At 38.6% G+C, this 19,602-nt stretch overlaps 4 protein-coding genes across 5 annotated transcripts; 2 read left to right on the top strand and 2 right to left on the bottom strand.

Moving 5' to 3' along the window:
• Positions 1-224: 224 nt before the first annotated feature.
• LOC122335877 (C-factor-like) lies at positions 225-1,970 on the top strand. The gene is made up of 6 exons (XM_043233646.1): positions 225-624; positions 703-757; positions 833-1,020; positions 1,114-1,275; positions 1,473-1,583; positions 1,721-1,970. Exons 1-6 carry the CDS (start codon positions 484-486, stop codon positions 1,832-1,834), a joined length of 771 nt encoding a protein of 256 aa, XP_043089581.1. The 5' UTR covers positions 225-483; the 3' UTR covers positions 1,835-1,970.
• A 2,021-nt stretch (positions 1,971-3,991) lies between these two features.
• Positions 3,992-5,833, top strand: LOC122335862 (C-factor-like). The gene is made up of 6 exons (XM_043233645.1): positions 3,992-4,255; positions 4,334-4,388; positions 4,483-4,670; positions 4,764-4,925; positions 5,164-5,274; positions 5,405-5,833. Exons 1-6 carry the CDS (start codon positions 4,115-4,117, stop codon positions 5,516-5,518), a joined length of 771 nt encoding a protein of 256 aa, XP_043089580.1. The 5' UTR covers positions 3,992-4,114; the 3' UTR covers positions 5,519-5,833.
• On the bottom strand, positions 5,560-10,577 carry trim35-12 (tripartite motif containing 35-12). Its single transcript, XM_043233639.1, has 6 exons — positions 9,877-10,577; positions 8,818-8,913; positions 8,488-8,718; positions 8,377-8,399; positions 8,172-8,290; positions 5,560-7,490 (listed from the first exon to the last, which is right to left on the bottom strand). Exons 1-6 carry the CDS (start codon positions 10,399-10,401, stop codon positions 6,931-6,933), a joined length of 1,554 nt encoding a protein of 517 aa, XP_043089574.1. The 5' UTR covers positions 10,402-10,577; the 3' UTR covers positions 5,560-6,930.
• A 463-nt stretch (positions 10,578-11,040) lies between these two features.
• gipc1 (GIPC PDZ domain containing family, member 1) lies at positions 11,041-19,559 on the bottom strand. Of its 2 annotated transcripts, none has more exons than XM_043233643.1 (7): positions 17,025-19,559; positions 15,692-16,129; positions 15,428-15,613; positions 14,530-14,710; positions 14,337-14,443; positions 13,013-13,094; positions 11,041-12,928 (listed from the first exon to the last, which is right to left on the bottom strand). In XM_043233643.1, the coding sequence occupies exons 2-7, from the start codon at positions 15,989-15,991 to the stop codon at positions 12,777-12,779; spliced, it is 1,008 nt and encodes a 335-aa protein (XP_043089578.1). In that variant the 5' UTR covers positions 15,992-16,129; positions 17,025-19,559; the 3' UTR covers positions 11,041-12,776. The 2 variants fall into 2 exon arrangements, with proteins under 2 accessions (XP_043089578.1, XP_043089579.1); XM_043233644.1 differs by having other exon boundaries at positions 15,692-16,015.
• Positions 19,560-19,602: the final 43 nt, after the last annotated feature.

The raw sequence follows: 19,602 nt of genomic DNA, 5'->3' as shown, positions 1-19,602 counted from the left end.
CCCTGCAGTTGGTTCACCCTCACCTTCCAACTTATATTAATGAGTATTTATTTACAGGCGCTATACCAATTTGAAAAGGCAATGAACGGAAAATCTACAAGAATCTCTCATTTGCTTTAAGAATGGCTTATGTTTTTAAACGAAATATTGTATTATGATTTCGTTTGCACATATTTGCTGATGTATAATTATTTTAAACAGCACTATTGAAAGAATAACTGATAGCTGTGTCACCTCAAGATTTGCTATGGCCTGCTCTAATATTTTCTGGGTGCGCCGCTGGTCTTTGGAAGGCATCCAAGCAGTTTTATTACTCAAAGCAAACAGTGCTGATAAGGTCTCGCAAGAGTCAATTCTTGCATCATGGTTACAAACGCTAAAAATACATGTGCAACATGGGGCGTGGAGTCTACTCTGCATCTTATATAAAACAATTTAAAGAGAGGAAGGTTGTTTGACAGCACCACACTTTCATCTTCGAACATGGCGGCGATACAGGCATGCAGTGCTCTAGTCACAGGGGCAAACCGAGGCTTGGGTTTAGAAATGGTCAAGCAACTCCTGGAGGCCCATTGCTCAAAGATTTTTGCTGCATGTCGTGACCCGCAGGGGCCAAACTCTGAGGTGAGTTTTCAGTAGCTTAGGTTCGTAGAAAGCTCAAGTGATCTGTTTTTAATCACTCACATCCTTTTTTTTATTCAGGCACTGAGAGAACTTGCCAAAAAGCATCCAGGTGTTGTCAACCTTGTGCAGCTTGGTACATGTCTTTTGGACTACATTTTACATAACAATAGTTTGGAAATTTGAAATAACATATCTATTTTGCTATTAGATGTTGCTGATCAATGCAGTATCAAAGAGTCTGCCGAAAAAGTTGGTTCTCTGTTGGGGAAGAACGGTTTGAATCTGCTTGTGAATAATGCTGCAGTGTTGCCACAAAAAACCATGCTGACTGCCACCGTTGAGGACATGCTAAACACTTTCAACACCAACGTGATAGGACCTTTATTTGTCATAAGGGTAACGGAATCACTTTTGAGAACGAGCCAAATCTAAAAGAGGCTTTAATTCTTGCAGCGTCTGAAAGTCTTGGATGTTAATGTCTTTAATCAGGAGTACCTGCCGTATCTGCGTACAGCAGCTAAAGCCAAGTGCAAACCAGGGATGTCATGTGACAAAGCAGCTGTGATCAACATCTCCACGGATTCGGCGTCTATGAGCATCATGCCAGCAATGGAGGAGCCATTCCCATTCTTCCCATACAGCATCAGCAAGGTATGCAAGAATCCTAAGACTCTGATTTGTATGTGAATTTATTAGTGGTTTGAAGCTTAGTTAAAAAAAAAAAAAAAGATTGAAAATTGAATGTAACATCATACGTTTGCTAATGAGCTGTGTGCAAAATCATCTGACCGCTACACAGCTTGAACAAGAACTCTTTTGAAACTGTCATAAATCTGTTTTCCTTTCAGGCTGGCCTTAACATGTTGACCATATATACCGCAAGGGACTTAAAGGCAGATGGGATCCTCTGCATTTCTCTTCATCCAGGATGGGTGAGAACGGATATGGGGGGAGATGAGGTAAATCTAGATTCAGTAATACAGGAATCTCTCAGGAGCTAATCAGAACATGAGGCCTGAATTACAAAAACACATTGATGGTCTCTTTTTGATGTTGTACTATTTTAAATGCATGTTATCCACTGTTTGTCCACCAGGCATCCATTGATGCCAGAGAAAGTGTGGAGGGGATGCTGCGTGTCATTGGGAGCCTTACTGAGAAGCAGAACGGTGCATTCTTAGACTACACTGGAAAAACAATGCCCTGGTGAACCAGAAAAAGAAAAAAAAAGTACATCAAAGGGCCGATTTAGATTACATATTTTGTCTATTATAAATAGTGACAAGAACAGTCATTAATGTTTGACATGCTCAACATCATTCTCTGTGTCCAATAAAACAAACTACACAAACAATACTGCAATATTGTATCATTTATCTCAATGCATAAACTTTATGTGCCGTTTAATTTTCCATTCACCATTTAAAAAAAAATGTTGTTAAAGACACTTGATCAGGGTTTTTTTTTTTTTTTTAATCTGTATCCTTAAATTTGATAAACTATTACATAGACCTGCTGAGTTCACCAAAGTGGATCAAAAATGTTAAAGTTGTCTGAAGACAAGAACGCATTTTGGGTTTCGGCCAACGTTGATGAAAGGCTTTGCTAGATTGTGAAAATAGCAATTCTGATTTGTTTGGAATTCTGTACATATTAGTAACATTTATACATAAGGCAAATTAAGTTATTAGTAAACTACCCAAACATATACGTAGACAACTGTCCATAAAACATCATCATATCATATACTACCAATAAAAGGTCTAGACTAAACTTCTTGTGAGCTTTAAAATCTGTTTATTAAGTCTTATCTTTATTAAGTCTTCACCTGATAAAATGACACAAATAGAGGAAAATACTAGTTAGCACAGCTTTACAGGGAGAACGAGCAAGAAACATTAAAATAATTCATACAAGGTGGTGAAGAAAAGCATAACGTTATGTGTTTGAACGTATCCTTATGACACTTATCCTCACGCTGAGTCTCCCCGCAGGCCTGCCTCTGCCATTGGCTAAAAGAAGAGACCCGTCAACACTACAGCTTGACTCAGAAAATGAGATATTCTTACCAAAACTTAAATGCGTCTTGGAAATAACATCAGAACACTACGCAAAATGCAATAAAAAAAGAAAATTGTTTTTCACAGAGGTGCGGAGGAGGTTGTTTTTTTGCGGTCATTCAGTACTTTAGTATTTAAAATGTACAGAAGAGGGAATTTTTTCAGAAGGCACTGAAAATCTACAATAACGCACTGTACACAGCATACACTGTGCAAAGCTTGAGAAACAATAATAATACTGTGAAAACAAATATGATTTACAATGATGCTGGTAGCTAGATTTGACTAGTACACTCTATAACCATCCAGAGAAATGAGAAAATGCTATATGGGGCCTCCTGGGCCTCCTGCGCTGTTGATTCTAAAAGCCTTAGCAAGATTTCTATGACCCTAGTATCACAAATGCTGAAATATGATTGGATAAAAAACCTCTAATATAAGCATAAACTACTGGAACCAAATGCATAACCTGTACTTACCTGGATCCTGAGTGCCAGATTGGACAGAATGTGATTAAATCTGGCGTCCATGATTGTTGGGGCCAATCTGGTTCAACCAGCAGGGCTTTGGCCTTCAAATTCTTCACCCTGGCTAGGACTGCCGGCAGAAGTAGGAACGCAGGATATACAAGAGTAGTGAGGGCATTTAGTTTGCCTCGGAATACCACAGGGGACAGTTTGGGGCAAAAATCTCCACTTTGGCCTTCCCGAAATGAAGAGAGCTCTCCTGGACAGAGGAAGCTGTTAGATATACGTCTTCTGGCAGATATACAGCCTTCAAAGGCACCTCTCACCTGCTTCTGGGGAAAATGGGTTAAGACCCAAAATACTGCTTTCTAACTAAAACGTCATATAGCGCTATTGTTACTGCAGTGCGTCACATTAAAAAGAATGACACGTCGCCATGGAAACAATAAGACTAAAATACTATTGCCTAGAAAACTCATGCTGGGCCCTCAGCTAGAATATTTTTAACTTGCGCGTGAAAAAAGAGAATATCTGATTGCTCGACCAATTGGAGCAGGAAAAGTTTTGTTAACAGTTTGAAAACGTTCTTTTTTTTTTATTCCATTTGGAAACCTATAAATAAACATTCTTGCTCAAAGTCACATTAGCTCATGAATTTCTGTGTCATACCTTCCAGATTTTGCTTTAGGACTGTTGTTTTCTGGACCAGATTTTTAATCTCTACTCCTGATAGCATTTATGATTTGGAACAATACAGCTTTTGGAAAGCATCCAAGCAGTATTTTTACTAAAAGCAATCAGCACAGATAAGTTCATGCTGAGTCACTTTGTCATCACAATGTCATCTTGACTCATCATGGTTACAAACATGAAAAAAAAAAAGTGCAATGAGGTGTGGAGACCATTCAGCTCCCTATATAAAAGACAAATCGAGAGGTTTGGCTTGCAGAACCATCTTCGAACATGTCGGCGTTACAGGCATGCAGTGCTCTAGTCACAGGGGCAAACCGAGGCTTGGGTTTAGAAATGGTCAAGCAACTCCTGGAGGCCCATTGCTCAAAGATTTTTGCTGCATGTCGTGACCCGCAGGGGCCCAACTCTGAGGTGAGTTTTCAGGAGCTTAGGTTTGAAGGTAGCTCAAGAAATCTGTATTTTATCACTCACATTCTCCTTTCGATTCAGGCACTGAGAGAACTGGCCAAAAAGCATCCAGGTGTCATCTCCCTTGTGAAGCTTGGTAAACGAGCATTTATCTTTTGGACTATAATTTACACTGAAATAGACAGTTTTTTGGATTTGAAATAACATATCTATTTTGCTGTTGCTATTAGATGTTGCTGATCAATGCAGTATCAAAGAATCTGCCGAAAAAGTTGGTTCTCTGTTGGGGAAGAACGGTTTGAATCTGCTTGTGAATAATGCTGCAGTGTTGCCACAAAAAACCATGCTGACTGCCACCGTTGAGGACATGCTAAACACTTTCAACACCAACGTGATAGGACCTTTATTTGTCATAAGGGTAACGGAGTCACTTTTGAGAACGAGCCAAATCTAAAAGAGGCTTTAATTCTTGCAGCGTCTGAAAGTCTTGGATGTTAATGTCTTTAATCAGGAGTACCTGCCGTATCTGCGTACAGCAGCTAAAGCCAAGGGCAAACCAGGGATGTCATGTGACAAAGCAGCTGTGATCAACATCTCCACGGATGCGGCGTCTATGAGCATCATGCCAGTACTGAAAGAACCATTCCCATTATTCCCATACAGCATCAGCAAGGTATGCAAGAATCATAAGTCTGATGGGCTTCAAAAAATCCCTTAAGATATTTTGAAATGTTTCAGTATGAAAGGGTCAGATTGGGTTTCAAAGAGTTTAATATGCAATGTCCCTAAAATACCAAAAAGCTAAACTATTTGAAATTGAATGTAACGTCATAACGAGCGTGCTAATGAGCTGTTGAGTAAAAAAAACTTTTTTTTTTTAATTATTTGAAACTCATATATTTTCCTTTCAGGCTGGCCTTAACATGTTGACCATATATACCGCAAGGGACTTAAAGGCAGATGAGATCCTCTGCATTTCCATTCATCCAGGATGGGTGAGAACGGATATGGGGGGAGATGAGGTAAATCTAGATTCAGTAATATAGGAATCTCTCAGGACCACAGGAATCAGGAATCACAAAAGTACACTGATGGTCTCTTTTGGAGAATGTCAATATTTGAAATGCATGTTATCCACTGTTTGTCCACCAGGCGCCTATTGATGCCAGAGAAAGTGTGGAGGGGATGCTGCGTGTCATTGGGAGTCTCACTGAGAAGCAGCACGGTGCATTTTTAGACTACACTGGAAAAACAATGCCCTGGTGAACCAGAAAAAAATCTTAAAAAGAGGAACTTTATCAAAGGGCTGATCCAGATGACTTATTTTAATCAATATGAATAAGCATAGTCATTAATGGCTGACATGTTTAAGACTTCATTCTCTGTGTATTTAATACAATAAAACAAACAATACCACAATTTTATGTCTACACTGGAAAAACAATGCCCTTGTAAACCAGAAAAAGTATAAGGGTTGATCCAGATCATCTATTTTACAGATTTTCATAATTAAAGTTACAAGTCATTAATGATTAACTTCATTTACTGCATGTTCTATAAATAAAACAAACAATACTTCAATATTGTGTCAGCATTTTCCATTCATGATTTAAAAAACCATCACAAAACATATTTTGTATTTAGAGTTTTCTGACAGCATTACTGCACTACATGCGCCTCGGCAAGCAATACTGTCTTAAAATAGACTTTTTATATTTTGACAAGTATCTTTACATTTTATAAACTATATTACACTGATCTACTGAGATTATTAAACTTCTACTAAACCTACCGTCGTGAAAATTTATACAACTAGCTTTTCTCATCAGTTGAAATGACATATCAGTGACATTTTTTTTAATAAGGTAAATGTAAATATTAGTTGAACTATCCAAACATTTACTTTCATAGTCAACAAACTGGCCATAAAACATAACATCATGTACTACCAATCAAAGGTCTGGACATACTTGACCTAGCTTCTTGTGAGCTGTAAAATCTGTTCAGCAAATGCCTATGTAAAATTATTTTTACATGCGTGACAGTCTTCTGTGCTTTAAATTTAAAAGTCAAGTCGTATCGCTAAGAAACCTTCATGGCATTAAAAGATAAGTAACTACTGGTGGGGAAAAGAAGACTAAGCAGTTATTGGGTATATAGTTTGATATTGAGAACTTCAGATTTGAGAAATAATTGAAATATTAATTACGGCCAGTTCAAGTTAACAATAAACAACATGGGCTGATAACTACTCTTAAAGGAGTTGTGTCCTTACTTAGATTTTACAGGTAACACAAGACTTCATAGTCAAGAAAAAAATCTAAGGAATCTTCTATAAAGAACGTTTTGTGGAATATAAAGATTTTCATGGAAGCCCAGATGCAATTCCATGCAATTCCCAAATTCCATGACAGCTTGCCTTTATATGGTTCTATTTTTTTTTTTTAAATCAGTTAAAAATTTCCAGCATACTTGTGAACATGCATCCCAGAATGCACCTCACAAGTGAGAACGCCCAGAGTGTGATGAAGATCAAATATTGGTCACACCTGGTCGTACCTCAACTTGACTTATTTAATGATTTGATTAAAAAATCGTATTATGATTACAAGGTAAACCTTTCCAAATCTTTGACTGGTACTGTATAACTGGAGCAGAAGTACATAATTATCCTGGCATCACCAGGAGGCGCTGTTCCATACTGCCACTCTCACAGGGCAGATCTTCAACGGCCCTGGATTGTTCCCATTTATATTGGCCCCCGGACAGAAAAAAGGGAACATCGTCTCAGTAAAGTGGTCACTGAATGTGTAGATAGGCGTGACACCCACTGAATCAAAGAAGCTGACCTCTCCGTTGTTATAGTCGATCTTCACCCGGACCCTTTCCAGGTGGCCCTTCAGGCTGAGCGGTGTATGTGGGGTGGTCATGGCAGTGTACTTCCCATCAGAGAGAGCGATGGTCCAGAATCCTCCTTCGGGACAGCCTGAGATTTTGCCTTTCCTGGCTACTGATTCTTTAACCACACCGATTACCCAGTCGTTATTTCGGCCCACGTCCACCTCCCAGGAGTGACATCCTGAAGTGAAACCCTTGGAGCCCAGTACGAAAACAAAGTGGTCAAAGCGCTCCGGGTTGTCAGGCAGCTCTTTCATCGACCCCGTGTTGGACACACTCGTCAGGTTCTTGCTGAGAGACAAACAGGGGTACGCTGTGTTGGGGTCCAACGACACTGGAGCTAAGTGGTGGAAAAATCGGGGAAAACACTGTAACAAATGTATATTTCCGTACCAGTGTTAAAATGTCAACTTGTTTATTTAAATGTAATTCAAGTGTGACAGCAAAACTGGCTCAACCATTCAAATAGTATTTTGGTGCAGGAATATGGTTGTTTGACCAGTTGGAAAAGGTGGAAAGGTTATGGAAACCTGTCTGAAAACAAGCACTTTTTGCAATTCCATTTGCGTCTTTAATGAATAACCACACCCATTAAACGGTAATTAAGAAGATACTTTTTTATGAAAGTAAATGTAGTTGATAAATATTATTAAATGCTAAATTTGATTTGTCATATGGACTATTTAAAATAAATGAGTATTCAGTATTTGGAATGACACATAATGAAATATATTTATATATTGGAATAAGCATATTGTAAAATATTTTATTAATTTTTATATCATTTTACATTATATGATTTTATGTATCATTCTGGCTGAGAACCATTTCCCAGAAAGCTCTACTTTTGCTGGTTAAGATTTAAACACACACACACACACACACACACATTAATGATGCTCTGAAAGTCTGTGAATAGTTCCGCCATTTTCATTTTCTGTCCTTCTAACTCAGCCTTATTAGATATTCTATTATGAAATTCTAAATGTTTACACAAACTCTGCAGTAACTGAACACTCACTGTATTCCACGAGGCTCTGCATTTTTTCCCACACTCTGAACTTCAGCGAGGTCATGTGCTCTGCAACGTCTATTAGAGAATCGGGGATGTTTTCCGGTTCGCTAAACGTTATCTGAGCTCTGGAAGGACATTCATTCGGGTTAGTCACGGCTTTTATGCAAACAGATCAATCAAATTCTTTTTCAAATGTACAAGTTAACATTACCTCTTTTTGACATTCTTGTAGTTCTGCGGGGAAAAGGTAAAATCAATTACTCGCGCTAATATATGTATAAACTCGATGAGATTCGCTAACAATCCAAATACAGCAGGTTACCTGTAAAAAGAGGCTGTCAGCATTAGCAATCTCGTTTTCAATAGCCATAACAGCCTGAGAAAAGGTGAGTATATCACGAGCGATTATGTCCGTTTTCTTCTTCATCGTCTGTTTCTTGGTCTCCTCTTCTTCTGCCAGCGCAGCAATCCTTGCAGCTTCCTCCTTCAGAAGAAATTGCCTAAGCTCTTCGAACTCCTCGTGAATCTGTTTCTCTGTCTGATGTCTTTGGTTCTATGTGAACCAAGCATAGAGAAGGTAATTAAGTGATTATCCCGGTTATCTGACGGTTAGCTTGTTATATGATGTTTGTATCTTGTATTTTGTTGATACCTTGATGTGGACAGTTATGTCATCACATTCCTGTTTGGCCTCATAGAGGCGTCGAAGACTTTTCTTAAGTGGGACGACTATCTGCCGCAGTTCCTCCTGAAGAAAAAACATGCACATCTCAATACAGTAATTTCCAAAAACAACCCTCTAGGCCAGCTTGAAGACCACTGACAAGAATCTTACAACAAAATATAGAAATTGCACTCAAAAAGGAAAACATATTTGCTATTAAAGTCATTACTTATGAAAATTATATTGACTTGGCCTCAGTTTAATAAATTCTTAGATATTATCAAGTTTTTTTTTAAGAACACTACCGAATTACACAATTGTTATCATTTATTAAACATTTATTAATAGTAACTAACCTAACATACTTTTGATTTGGCAAAACAATAAAAAAAACAGGAAAAAAAAACAATTATTGGATATACTGTTCATAATTTAATATGGTATTCTAACTGTATGTATACGTTCTGCCAGCATTTATTTTACTTTATGCATAGTAAATATTTATAAGAAAAAAAGATTATTTACAAAATATTAGTTCTTTCAAACTAATAATAGTGATTAATTGCATCCAAAATAAGTTTTCACATTGTGTGTGTGTATGTATGTATACACACACACACACACACACACAGTATACGTTTTGGAAATATTTAAATGTATTAATATAATCATATAATTTATTATATATACATTTTCACTATATAAACATTTTTTTAAATATAGACGTCTATTTGTATTTTTATATATACATATAAAATATGATATCAATACGAATAAAATATATATCAATATAAATGTAAACAAAAAAATGTGGATTCGATTGATCACGATTCACAGCACTGCAAATTATCTACTGCATCACAGTAATAAGAATTGAAAATAATGACAAATGCAATAAAAATATCTGGCAATAATTATTTTTAGGGTTAAGATGCGTGTCAAAGTTAAAGATAAATACAAAAAGCCTTTTCATTATTTAGCCTTTGAGTTTTGGCTACTTTCCTAAAAAAAAAAAAAGAAGAAATATCCTTAGAAGAACATCATCACCTTGAGGTCGTTCGCTGCCTCTTCCAAAGGACACACGCTATGGCCTTGATGTTTCTTGGACGTCTGACAAACACAACAGAGAACCTCTTCATCATACTGGCAGAACAATTTGAGTCCTTCTCCATGCGTGGCACAGAGAGTCTCCGGTTTGGACGTCCCGTTGGCCGAGTACCTCGCAGAATCTTGTCCTTTCTGCTCCTTTGCGATGGCGTCACACACGTTCTTCAGAGCCAGACTCACGGTGGGCTCCGTCAGAGAACACTTCCTCCTGCACACGGGACATTCCCTCTTGGCCGCCTTCTTGTTCCAGAAGCCCTGAAGGCAGAGGCGGCAGAAACTGTGGCTGCACTTCAACACCACGGGATCGGTGAAGATCTCGCAGCAGACCGGACAAGAGAGCTCATCTTCTAAGGGCGACTGCGTACGGGACGACAAAGCTCTCGGACGCAGACCCGGGATGTTTTTGAGGCTCGGAAGGGTGTTCGCTCTTCCAGGTTGAGAGGAAGCCCTCGGTCGCAAGGGCATGGCTGTGTGGCGTTGATGAAGTGAAGTCCACTCGCTTTTGAACCCAAAAAACGCTATGAGCCCAAGCTGCGCCTGCAGTGCCTTCCACAAGCGCCCTCACGTCCTTTACCAAAAATGACCTTTTATAGAGCCGTGGCTATCCTTAACTTGAAATATCATCACTAAATTCTCAGAAGTCAGTTTTTTGACCACACCTCGTCCACTGGAGCACTGGGTTTTTATTGACGTCACTCTAATACGCAGTCTTGGTTCAACTTGTGCTTGAGGGGAAAACAAACCATCATTGATCCGTGAAATGTTTGGTGTAAGCATCATTGTTTTGGGAACTCTGAGACGGTGTGAGGGGTTGCAAGAAAGCAGGGATATTTACTCAAAGTAACTTAGACAAAAAATGGCAAAAACGTGCATTTCAGATGGGATAACTTACAATAGCTAAAGCAAAATCACTTTTAAATCGTATTTCCATTGCAGGTCACTCATTCCCTTATATGTCCACAATGGTAATGCGGAGGTAAAAAAATGGAAATATGCCCTTGGTGAGGTTGTTCAGCCAAGGGGAACGAACCCAATGTTTCGATGAACAACCATAAGAAGGAAACACCTACTGCTTTCCAGAACATTAAAACAAAACCACACAACTCGTTTTGTTTGTTTTAATATTGTTGAGAAATCTAACAAATAACAATTTGGTGCAATAGCATTTCTGTCAATGAAAAAAAAACAACAACAACAATAACAGATATAACAGACTTACATCATGATTATTGCCATTTGAAGGTAGTCTGAGACAGTGTAACATGAGTCCATCAAAACCATTACATCATCAGTGTAAACTATTCATTCTTAAAAACAACGCTTATCTAAAAGTGTTCAAAGAGCATCGAATGAAAAAAAAAAGAGTCCAAAGTAAATCGACGACAAGAGAGCTGTGTTTAAGCTACACTGATAGCTTTACAGTATGTAAAAAGTAACACCAAAACATTTCATTGTTTTTTTTTTGTTTTTTTCCTTTTCAATTTCGATCTGGGTCCTTTAAACATTAACCTACATCTTTCGTGAGACAAGACGCCCGGCTAAACAATAAAACAGAAATATAGAGTTCAAAGTTTTAACCGTCACATGATCAGTACTTTACATTTCAAACATGCTCTGATGTGAAATACTACAGTGTTTAACTGCCTGGTTAAAAAAAAAGAAAGTTCCACTAACTCAACTCATGTGCTCAGTGGAAGATGCCTGTGTTTGGTCATATTTGCAGTAATATTGTCATTAATATTGATAATGCTCACTGGACTGGCTGTAGTGTAGTTTCCGTAAACACATCAACACTATATACACTCAAATCAATACCATACAATCAATACCATCTAACGCCTATACGCCAGTGCTTTAATACTCACTTGTAATTAGGGCTGGGCTATATTTTTTTTAAGCCATGTTGTGTGTGTTTTTATACACACAATATGGCTTTTCGCATCTATTTTGCTCCAATAATAGTTTGTTCGAAACTATCCTATCACCCAGCCCGACTTTTTAAGCCCTTCATTCTTCCTCCACTACTCCATTAAAGGATAAATACTGTAACAGGTGAAACACTATCTGTAATACTTCGTGATATTTCTTAATACTGATTTTACCAGAAAAAAAGAAGAAGAAAGATTTCCTTATGTTTGGCATTATGCGGAAGTTTACCATACTGCTAAAATGAAAACGGATGATTTATTTCTTTCCCCATTTCTTTTACTCTTTTAAAATAAGAGCTAAGCCACGGAACTGGAAATGTAAAGCACTAGAGGTCCATTGCAACAGCTTCAAAGCCACTTGAAATCCTGTGGTTAATAGAGAACAAGAGTACATAACAAGACAGCACATGCTTTAGGGAATCATTATAGTGTTGATAAGACAAATGGTCCATGATTCTGCCACGGGACGGGTCTGATCCGCACCGCAGAGGTCACTACAGTGCAAACCAGCATTGCCTCGAACAGCACTGCACCGTTCTGTGCTATACCGTGCAATTTATACAACATCGGGCAACACAGTGCAAGTGAAAGTCACAGTATGTAACAGAGTAACCTCGCAGGGGTACCGAACGCAGCCCTGGAGTAAACACCTTGCGAATTCAATGAGTCTCAGCATCTTTTGATTAACATCCTACTAAATAAGTGATTAGGCTCAACCTAGTCAAATCTGAACACGACTTTAAAATGCATTCGATGTAGTGTCTTCCTAACATTTGCATCTTAAAAAAAGTGGAGTTAGAGGCCCTAAGTGTTTCCAGCGCTCTCAAAAGCATCCCAGCGTATGCTCCCAAAATCATCAAAAATAAAACTCAATATCGTTCCTAAAGCAGTGTTTTCTAGCCGTTTCTAGAATTACACACGACCGACCTTCGCGTCGCCTATGGCACCCCACACATCAAACACAAACTCATCTGGAAACGCGAAATCACCCAGAGTCTCGTCCAAAGCTTCGGCAAACTCATCCGGGTTCTTTTTGTCCTTGCCGAGCTCCACCATCGTCGCAGCTGTGAATGAGCGCGGAAGTTAGAACCACCACTTAAAAAACAACTCTACAAAAACCAACAACAACGATACGCTTGAAAACATACCGAGTTCGCTGTCTCTAATGCCCATGTAGCTCTCCAACAGATCGTCCACTTTCTCGATAGCTTTTTCTTCAAAGGCTGACGGCTGCAACACAAAAAAAAAAAATGAATGAAATATTGCAGATTGCCTCGCTCAGCATAAAATGATGGTTGATTGGATGATTGTGCCATTGTGGTTGGCTGGCTGTGATGTTTTTCTCTCTACTGATTAGTCACCAGAATAATGCTGTCTGGCTGGCAGAGCATGAAGTAGCATAACAAATTGGTAAATATTGTGATTGACTTGAGCCACCAGTAAAATATTGTAAACTACAAAACAATCTGTATTATAGACTAAAAAAAGTGTTTATGAATATATATCGTACACACACACACACACACACACAACTAGTTAAAAGTTTGGAAACAGCATGATTTGTATTATTTCTAATGACGTTAAATGTCTTCTGTTAATCAAGGCTGCATTTTTAATATTGTGAAATATTTTTACCATTTAAAATAAAGGTTTCTATTTTAATATTCTTTAAAATATCATTTATTTGTGTGGTGCAAAGCTGAATTTCCATCAGTCATTACAGTTTAAAGTGTCACATGATCCTTCTGAAATCATTCCGATACGCTGATTTAGCTGTGATGGCAAACATTTTTTTTTGGAAACTGCAGAACACTTTTTCAAGATTCTTTGATGAATAAAAAGTTACAAAGAACAGCATTTATTAAAAATATAAATATTTTAATAAGAATTTACTGACCCCAAACTTTTGAATGGCAGTGAATATTGTTTTAAATGTTTTGTTAAATTAAATGTTTTAATGTTATATTCACTCAAGAATCCTAAATAAAATATAGGATCCAAAAAATGATTAAGCAGCACAACAGTTTGACTTCTGAAGAGACACTAAAGACTATGATGCTGAAAACTCAGCTTTGCACTACAGTAATAAAGTATATTAAAATAGAAACCAATTATTGTAAATGGTAAATATATTTCACAAAACCGTTTTCAACTTTTGACTGGTAGCGTACATATATACTTATGAATTATGGAATCAAAACATAACAGTTTCCTCTCCAGCTTCTTGCAATTTGTCTTTTAGTAAATAAAAATATTTTGCAAAGAAAGATTATTGTCACATTTTCATGCATACAATGCAGGCTATTCTAGGGGTTTAAGCATACAGCCTCTATATTGTTATTTATTATACTGTTATATGTGACAACGTGCTGAATTGTGACCCTTGCTATCACACAAACGCAAGCACGTATCTGCTGACTCATGAACTCAATTGATTTGAGTGCACTGTGCATTTAAAGCTGAAGATCTTACCAGTTCCTCTACGGTGGCTGGCCCTTTAGACCTCAGACGTAGAGTTCCTCTGCCCGTTCCTAACTGTGCAGAGCCTGACCGGCTTCCAGACCGCTGACTGATCATGTCTTAAAAAAAAAAAGATTTTTAAAATAATCATATCAGATCCACTGTGGCTGTCCATGTCAGCTACAATAGATTTAAAAACACTTACCAAATGCCTTTAAAGGTTCCACCAGCTTCAGGAAAAATGTTTTCCCTTTGGGCAGTTCCTTCAGCATCTTGGCTACCTCATAATGGCGGCATCCAATGAGTATCTGCCCATTGATCGACTCGATCATGTCACCCACATTGATGACCTGGATCTGATGAATAATACTGCCTTCTCTTATTCTCTGCCAAGGGAACAGATGATTTTCAGACAATTACAGCTTTGCAGCAGACTGACCGCTATGATTGCTCAAGATGAGCATAAACGTATTATTAAGAAGTGTTAGTTCAAGCAATGGCGCAACTTCACTGATTCATACAGAAATCAGCTCACGTGCAATCACAAGCGTGCAACAATTAAGAATGGGAAAAGGCCTGGTTTTAGTACTGTTAGTCTTTTATTTTGAAACCAAATAATACATAATGAGATTAATTATCTTCTGTTTTTAAAGAGAAAATGATGGTGAAGAGTAAATGAGGAGAAGATATTCACCATATGCAAAACAAGCATTCCTTCCATGGTTATTTAATGCTTAAAACTTTTTGTTTTTATTTCCATCAATAACTACTGTGATGTATTTAACATTTTATAAGTGTATTTTATAAGCATTATGATTTAATTAAAGCAATATTATTATTTATTTATTGCTGGATTTTTGGGGGGGATTAATAGAAAGCTCAAAATAGCAGAATTTTTTTTTAATAATATTTTTGTAACATTTTAAATGCATTCACTGGCACCTTTGAATTTCATGAAACTTAATTTTGTTTTCCGTTTTAAAAAAAATCTCACACCAGATTCGGGCACCAACATTTTAAACAGTATTGGAATATGTATTACAAAAATGCACTCAAGATCATAGTCATACAGCACCTTAAAAATCGCAGGTCATTCCTCTCACCTTAATAAAAGCATATCCAGCTCCATTATCGGTGATGGTGAGCCCCAATGCATCCTCTCCTTTAAAGACCTCCACCTCTTTTTTCTGGCCCTTGACATGAGCGAATATAAAGTCCTCCAGTCCGATCTGGCCACCCAAAAGCTTGTCCATATCCACTTTGTGAGTATTCAGCGTGCAAAACATTACCTGGCACAAGGACGTAAGCATTCAGTCAGTGCAAACAGCAAGGACCGCTTTTATAACACGAAGGGAAACGCCGCTCACCTCTGTTGGAGGAATCCCAAAGGCCTCTCCTATCTTGGCGTAGAGCTCACGCACGTTGCTGAAGCCCTCGATGCGTCCCGTGGGGCTTCCGTGAGCCAGCTGGGTGTGGAAGATCAGGCGAGGTCGCAGGCTGGTGGGCGGAGGTGGTAGGCCCTCGTGGGCAGCTCCTTCACCCAGGCCGACCCTGCCTCCATCCAGGCCATCCAACCCTGGGACATTCAGTCCAGCCCGGATGGGCTCGGCCTCCTCGTTCTCCACCAGCGGAGATGCCTTCTTTCTGCGTCCCAATCCAAGAGGCATTTTGGATGCTGCTGTCTTGGGTTTCTTGCACAGACACAATGTTTTAACACAAGAGGGGTCTTTAATAACGTTCTTTATGTGCCCAAAACAAAGTACAAAGTGTCTTGAGTTCAACCCATTCAAAGGAAATCTCCAGACCTGCGATACAAAGATGGACAAACAGGGACCAAAAAAGATGCATTTGTATTAAACGTTATAGAAAATAAATTAAACTTGCACAGAATTTAATTTAGGTACCTTTAGAAATCAAAATAAAGAAAAAATTAAATTATATACACAACCAAAAATATAAAATAAAAATGTTGCTAATTAAAAATAACAGACTAAAAAAATAAATAAATATTACTTTATTTTATTGCATATATTACAGACAATTCTAAATGTAACTTCTGTAAATTTGCTTGCCTTCAATTCTAAAGTTCCTGGTATTTCCAGGTTTTCTATTACTGTTTGTTTCATAATTCATTTTTTGGATGTCTAATAATTAATGCATAACGTAGCTTCTATGATCGGATACAAAACAGCCTGATTCTTCCATGTGTTTTACGATATTTTGAGATGGGGTTACATTTACACATACTTTAAGAGGCAGTGCATTCATATTTTCAACATTTCAAATAAGCGCAGAATTTCATGGTTACTTCTAAAAAAAACCCCCATCATTCTCATTCATTAATAACAATTAATAAACCGAGTAGGTAAACGAAATATGTGTAACAAATTTAACACACAGAGTAGTTTTATTTAAACATAAGGATTTAATATGGATACATTTCAGGATAATTAAAAAACAATAATAAAAAAAAGTATTTGGGTCTGTCTTGTGCATTTAGTCATCCAGCGCGCAAACTCAAACAACCCGACTCAAAATGATAAACTAAATTTAAACGCCGACCACATAAAAAAACACTTTAACGTGTTCAAAGTTCGGAATTGAAGCAGTCTGGTTCGTTTCTGTCACAGGCTGAAGCTAAAGCAGCTAACAATAATGTAAATTAGCATGCTAGCGTCCTCTTGGCATCACGACACTTACCAAACTAACACTGACAGAGAGGAAACCATGAACCGCCGGGACGCCGGGCTTATAACGCGGCCATGATAAAAGACGGTTGCTGAGGAGGGTTAAAGCAGGAGTTTAGGGACTACGTTCTGGTATGCGAGGGAAAGGCGGATACCACATCACTCAACGCAACCTGCAGCTCTTCCTCTGCGGAGAAGACGAACAAACAGCGCGGCTCGAACGCGAGCGCACTGCTGCCACCTACAGGAGCTGCAGGGGAAAACGTTAGCGGTTACCATAACAACAACAACAACAACAACAACAAAATTAAATAAAAAAGCGCCATACAGCACATCCAGTGAAGCCTCGACATATATGGCCCCTGGACTGCAAAATTGAAAAATGGATAAAACTTAATTTCCGTAATGTTTCTGAAATTAATTTTAGAAATCGTTTTATGGAGAACTGATTCTTTGACGTTTCAAGAACGCGCAACTTTAAAGCGTGGCGACGGATGGGTGCCGTCAGAATGAGAGTCCGTACAATGTTAGTTCATCGAATACTGCCTCGTTAAGTCTGTAAGAAACAAAATTATCACTGAAGTAACTTTTAAATTGTCACCTCCGGCCGTGATAACAGTGAGAAGATCCATCCGTTTTCCTCTCACACCGAAATATTAGCTTAGCACCGAGTTTGCTCGTAGGCGTACATTCTGATGAAGAAACAAACTTATCTCCAGGTGGCCTGAGGATTGATAAACGTTCGGCTCATTGTCTTCGTTGTCGTGTGAGCTGTATTCCTTACGCGTTCAAAGGGAATAGAGAAGACAGGGGACAAGCTCAAGCATTTGCAGGCAGGCAACAATTATCATCTATCGCCGTGGACATTAATATCCGTTAAGGTTCCTGATGCGAACGGCCATGTGAGGCATAGAACTTCTCTACTTATGAAATCAAAGTATGCATGCTCGCGTAGAAACACAGTAACAGACTTACTACAAGACAGCACTTGTAAAGCCTTTAATTGCAAGAAATAAAAAATAATTATGCATGATAAAAGAATTGCGAAGCATTTCACCAAAAGAAAAAGAAAAAAGCCAGCATCTTTTTACAGAAATGCACACATTCCTGTGGATTTAGAATAGCATGCTAATGTGTGAGGTGCTCTGAACTGCGCATGTGTGCCACTGCAATCTGCATACGTTTGGCACAAATACTGTCCTTCCTTATAAAATGACTTCTGGCAAGGGCGGTTCTAAGATGCAAAAATCCAATAAAATCTGTAAAAATCGCCATTCATCTAAGAGGCCATGAATGAGTATCTTGAATTAATTTTCGAGCTACATTCCTCGCAAGCAAAAGAGGGTTCGGGTTTTATAGTGTAACTTCCCATAAATGAATGCTCCTTAGCGCACCGTTTCTTGCTTTCCCATTAAATATTTCATAAAGCTACATTCGGCCATTTTTATACCTAAACTGTACTTGGCTGCCACAAAGAAGTAACTAGAGGATGAACGGAGGAGTTATGTGCTCGAAGACACAGCGGTGAGATGATAATCACAGTAACCCATCGTGGGTCACTCCCGGCGGGAGAAAGCGAGCGGAGGCGGTCACCATTGCTCGGTCAATTTGCACCATCGAAATCTGGTCTTTCCAATTGGAATCCATGCGTTGGGGAATACGCAGATTCCCAGAATTCGCTGCATTGTGCTCAAAAAGAGCTGCTTAGTTTAGCAAATCTGCACGCGCATTACTCCTACCGCACGCGTTTACCGCACTGATAGACCTTGTGTAGCTCCGCCCCTTTCCAGCGCCACGCCCCTTCTGCCTTCCGTTAGTATTTTCACAGCGTTACCGTAAGTTCGTATCGAATTAAAATGATTATTATTAACCACCCGTTTAAAAATCTTCCCAGTCCATTGACTGACATTTGCGACATACGCTTCAAATATTACAACGCGCATGATACGTTTCGTTAGCTCACCATTAAGTTCACCAAAGCTAATTAACCGTCAACAGCGACGCTACAGAGCTACCACGAAAATGTAAGTTCAAAAATTCGAAAATTCTTAAACCTAAAGTCCTAAAGCTGGCAGCACACTTGTTTCTTTGACACATTAGGTCTATTTTTTCCAAGCGGCATCTTTCCCCGTCTTTCTCTTGAATTAAGCGATACATCAAGCCTTCAAATGCTGCTTAATTGAGGGGCGTGGCCACTTGAGTGACAGGTGGATTGGGATGTTTTGAGCTGGGCAGCCTCTTTGGCCATTTCTGACTATCCAGAAGTGATATGCTGCCAGCTCCGTCCGCTTTGGGCTACAAAAATGCTCTTCTGAAAGAAGTGATAAGGGGAGTGTCGCAGGCACCGTGTTTATGTTTTATACAGTCTGTCATCTATTTACTATAGCGGCTAATGAATTCATATTCATATAAGGTGGCTTACTTCATTGAAAAATGAGGTGGATTGGAAAGACTCGATTTCGCCAGTGAGATTTTATCAAGCCGTGGCAAACGTAACCACACTTTAACATGCTCTGGAAGCACTGTGATAATGTCAATTTCCTGCTAAGGCTCAGCTGCCCTATTTCACACACACACAAACACACACAATC

The sequence above is a fragment of the Puntigrus tetrazona genome, chromosome 3 (genome assembly GCF_018831695.1).
Source record: "Puntigrus tetrazona isolate hp1 chromosome 3, ASM1883169v1, whole genome shotgun sequence".
NCBI classification, from domain to species: Eukaryota; Metazoa; Chordata; class Actinopteri; order Cypriniformes; family Cyprinidae; genus Puntigrus; species Puntigrus tetrazona.
Note: the sequence above shows the minus strand (reverse complement) of the source record. Positions and strands in the feature narration are given on the sequence as shown.

Excerpts from the sequence above, each read along its gene's own strand:
- LOC122335877 (XM_043233646.1), top strand. The coding sequence starts at position 484 with ATGGCGGCGATACAGGCATGCAGTGCTCTAGTCACAGGGGCAAACCGA. Across the intron at positions 758-832 it reads TGTCAACCTTGTGCAGCTTG|ATGTTGCTGATCAATGCAGT; the intron begins GTACATGTCTTT and ends TTTTGCTATTAG. Across the intron at positions 1,021-1,113 it reads GACCTTTATTTGTCATAAGG|GAGTACCTGCCGTATCTGCG; the intron begins GTAACGGAATCA and ends GTCTTTAATCAG.
- LOC122335862 (XM_043233645.1), top strand. The coding sequence starts at position 4,115 with ATGTCGGCGTTACAGGCATGCAGTGCTCTAGTCACAGGGGCAAACCGA. Across the intron at positions 4,926-5,163 it reads TCCCATACAGCATCAGCAAG|GCTGGCCTTAACATGTTGAC; the intron begins GTATGCAAGAAT and ends TTTTCCTTTCAG. Across the intron at positions 5,275-5,404 it reads CGGATATGGGGGGAGATGAG|GCGCCTATTGATGCCAGAGA; the intron begins GTAAATCTAGAT and ends TTTGTCCACCAG.
- trim35-12 (XM_043233639.1), bottom strand. The coding sequence starts at position 10,401 with ATGCCCTTGCGACCGAGGGCTTCCTCTCAACCTGGAAGAGCGAACACC. Across the intron at positions 8,400-8,487 it reads CTGACAGCCTCTTTTTACAG|AACTACAAGAATGTCAAAAA; the intron begins GTAACCTGCTGT and ends TTTTCCCCGCAG. Across the intron at positions 7,491-8,171 it reads GCAGAGCCTCGTGGAATACA|CTCCAGTGTCGTTGGACCCC; the intron begins GTGAGTGTTCAG and ends TCCACCACTTAG.
- gipc1 (XM_043233643.1), bottom strand. The coding sequence starts at position 15,991 with ATGCCTCTTGGATTGGGACGCAGAAAGAAGGCATCTCCGCTGGTGGAG. Across the intron at positions 15,614-15,691 it reads TTGGGATTCCTCCAACAGAG|GTAATGTTTTGCACGCTGAA; the intron begins GTGAGCGGCGTT and ends TCCTTGTGCCAG. Across the intron at positions 14,444-14,529 it reads GGAACCTTTAAAGGCATTTG|ACATGATCAGTCAGCGGTCT; the intron begins GTAAGTGTTTTT and ends TTTTTTTTTAAG.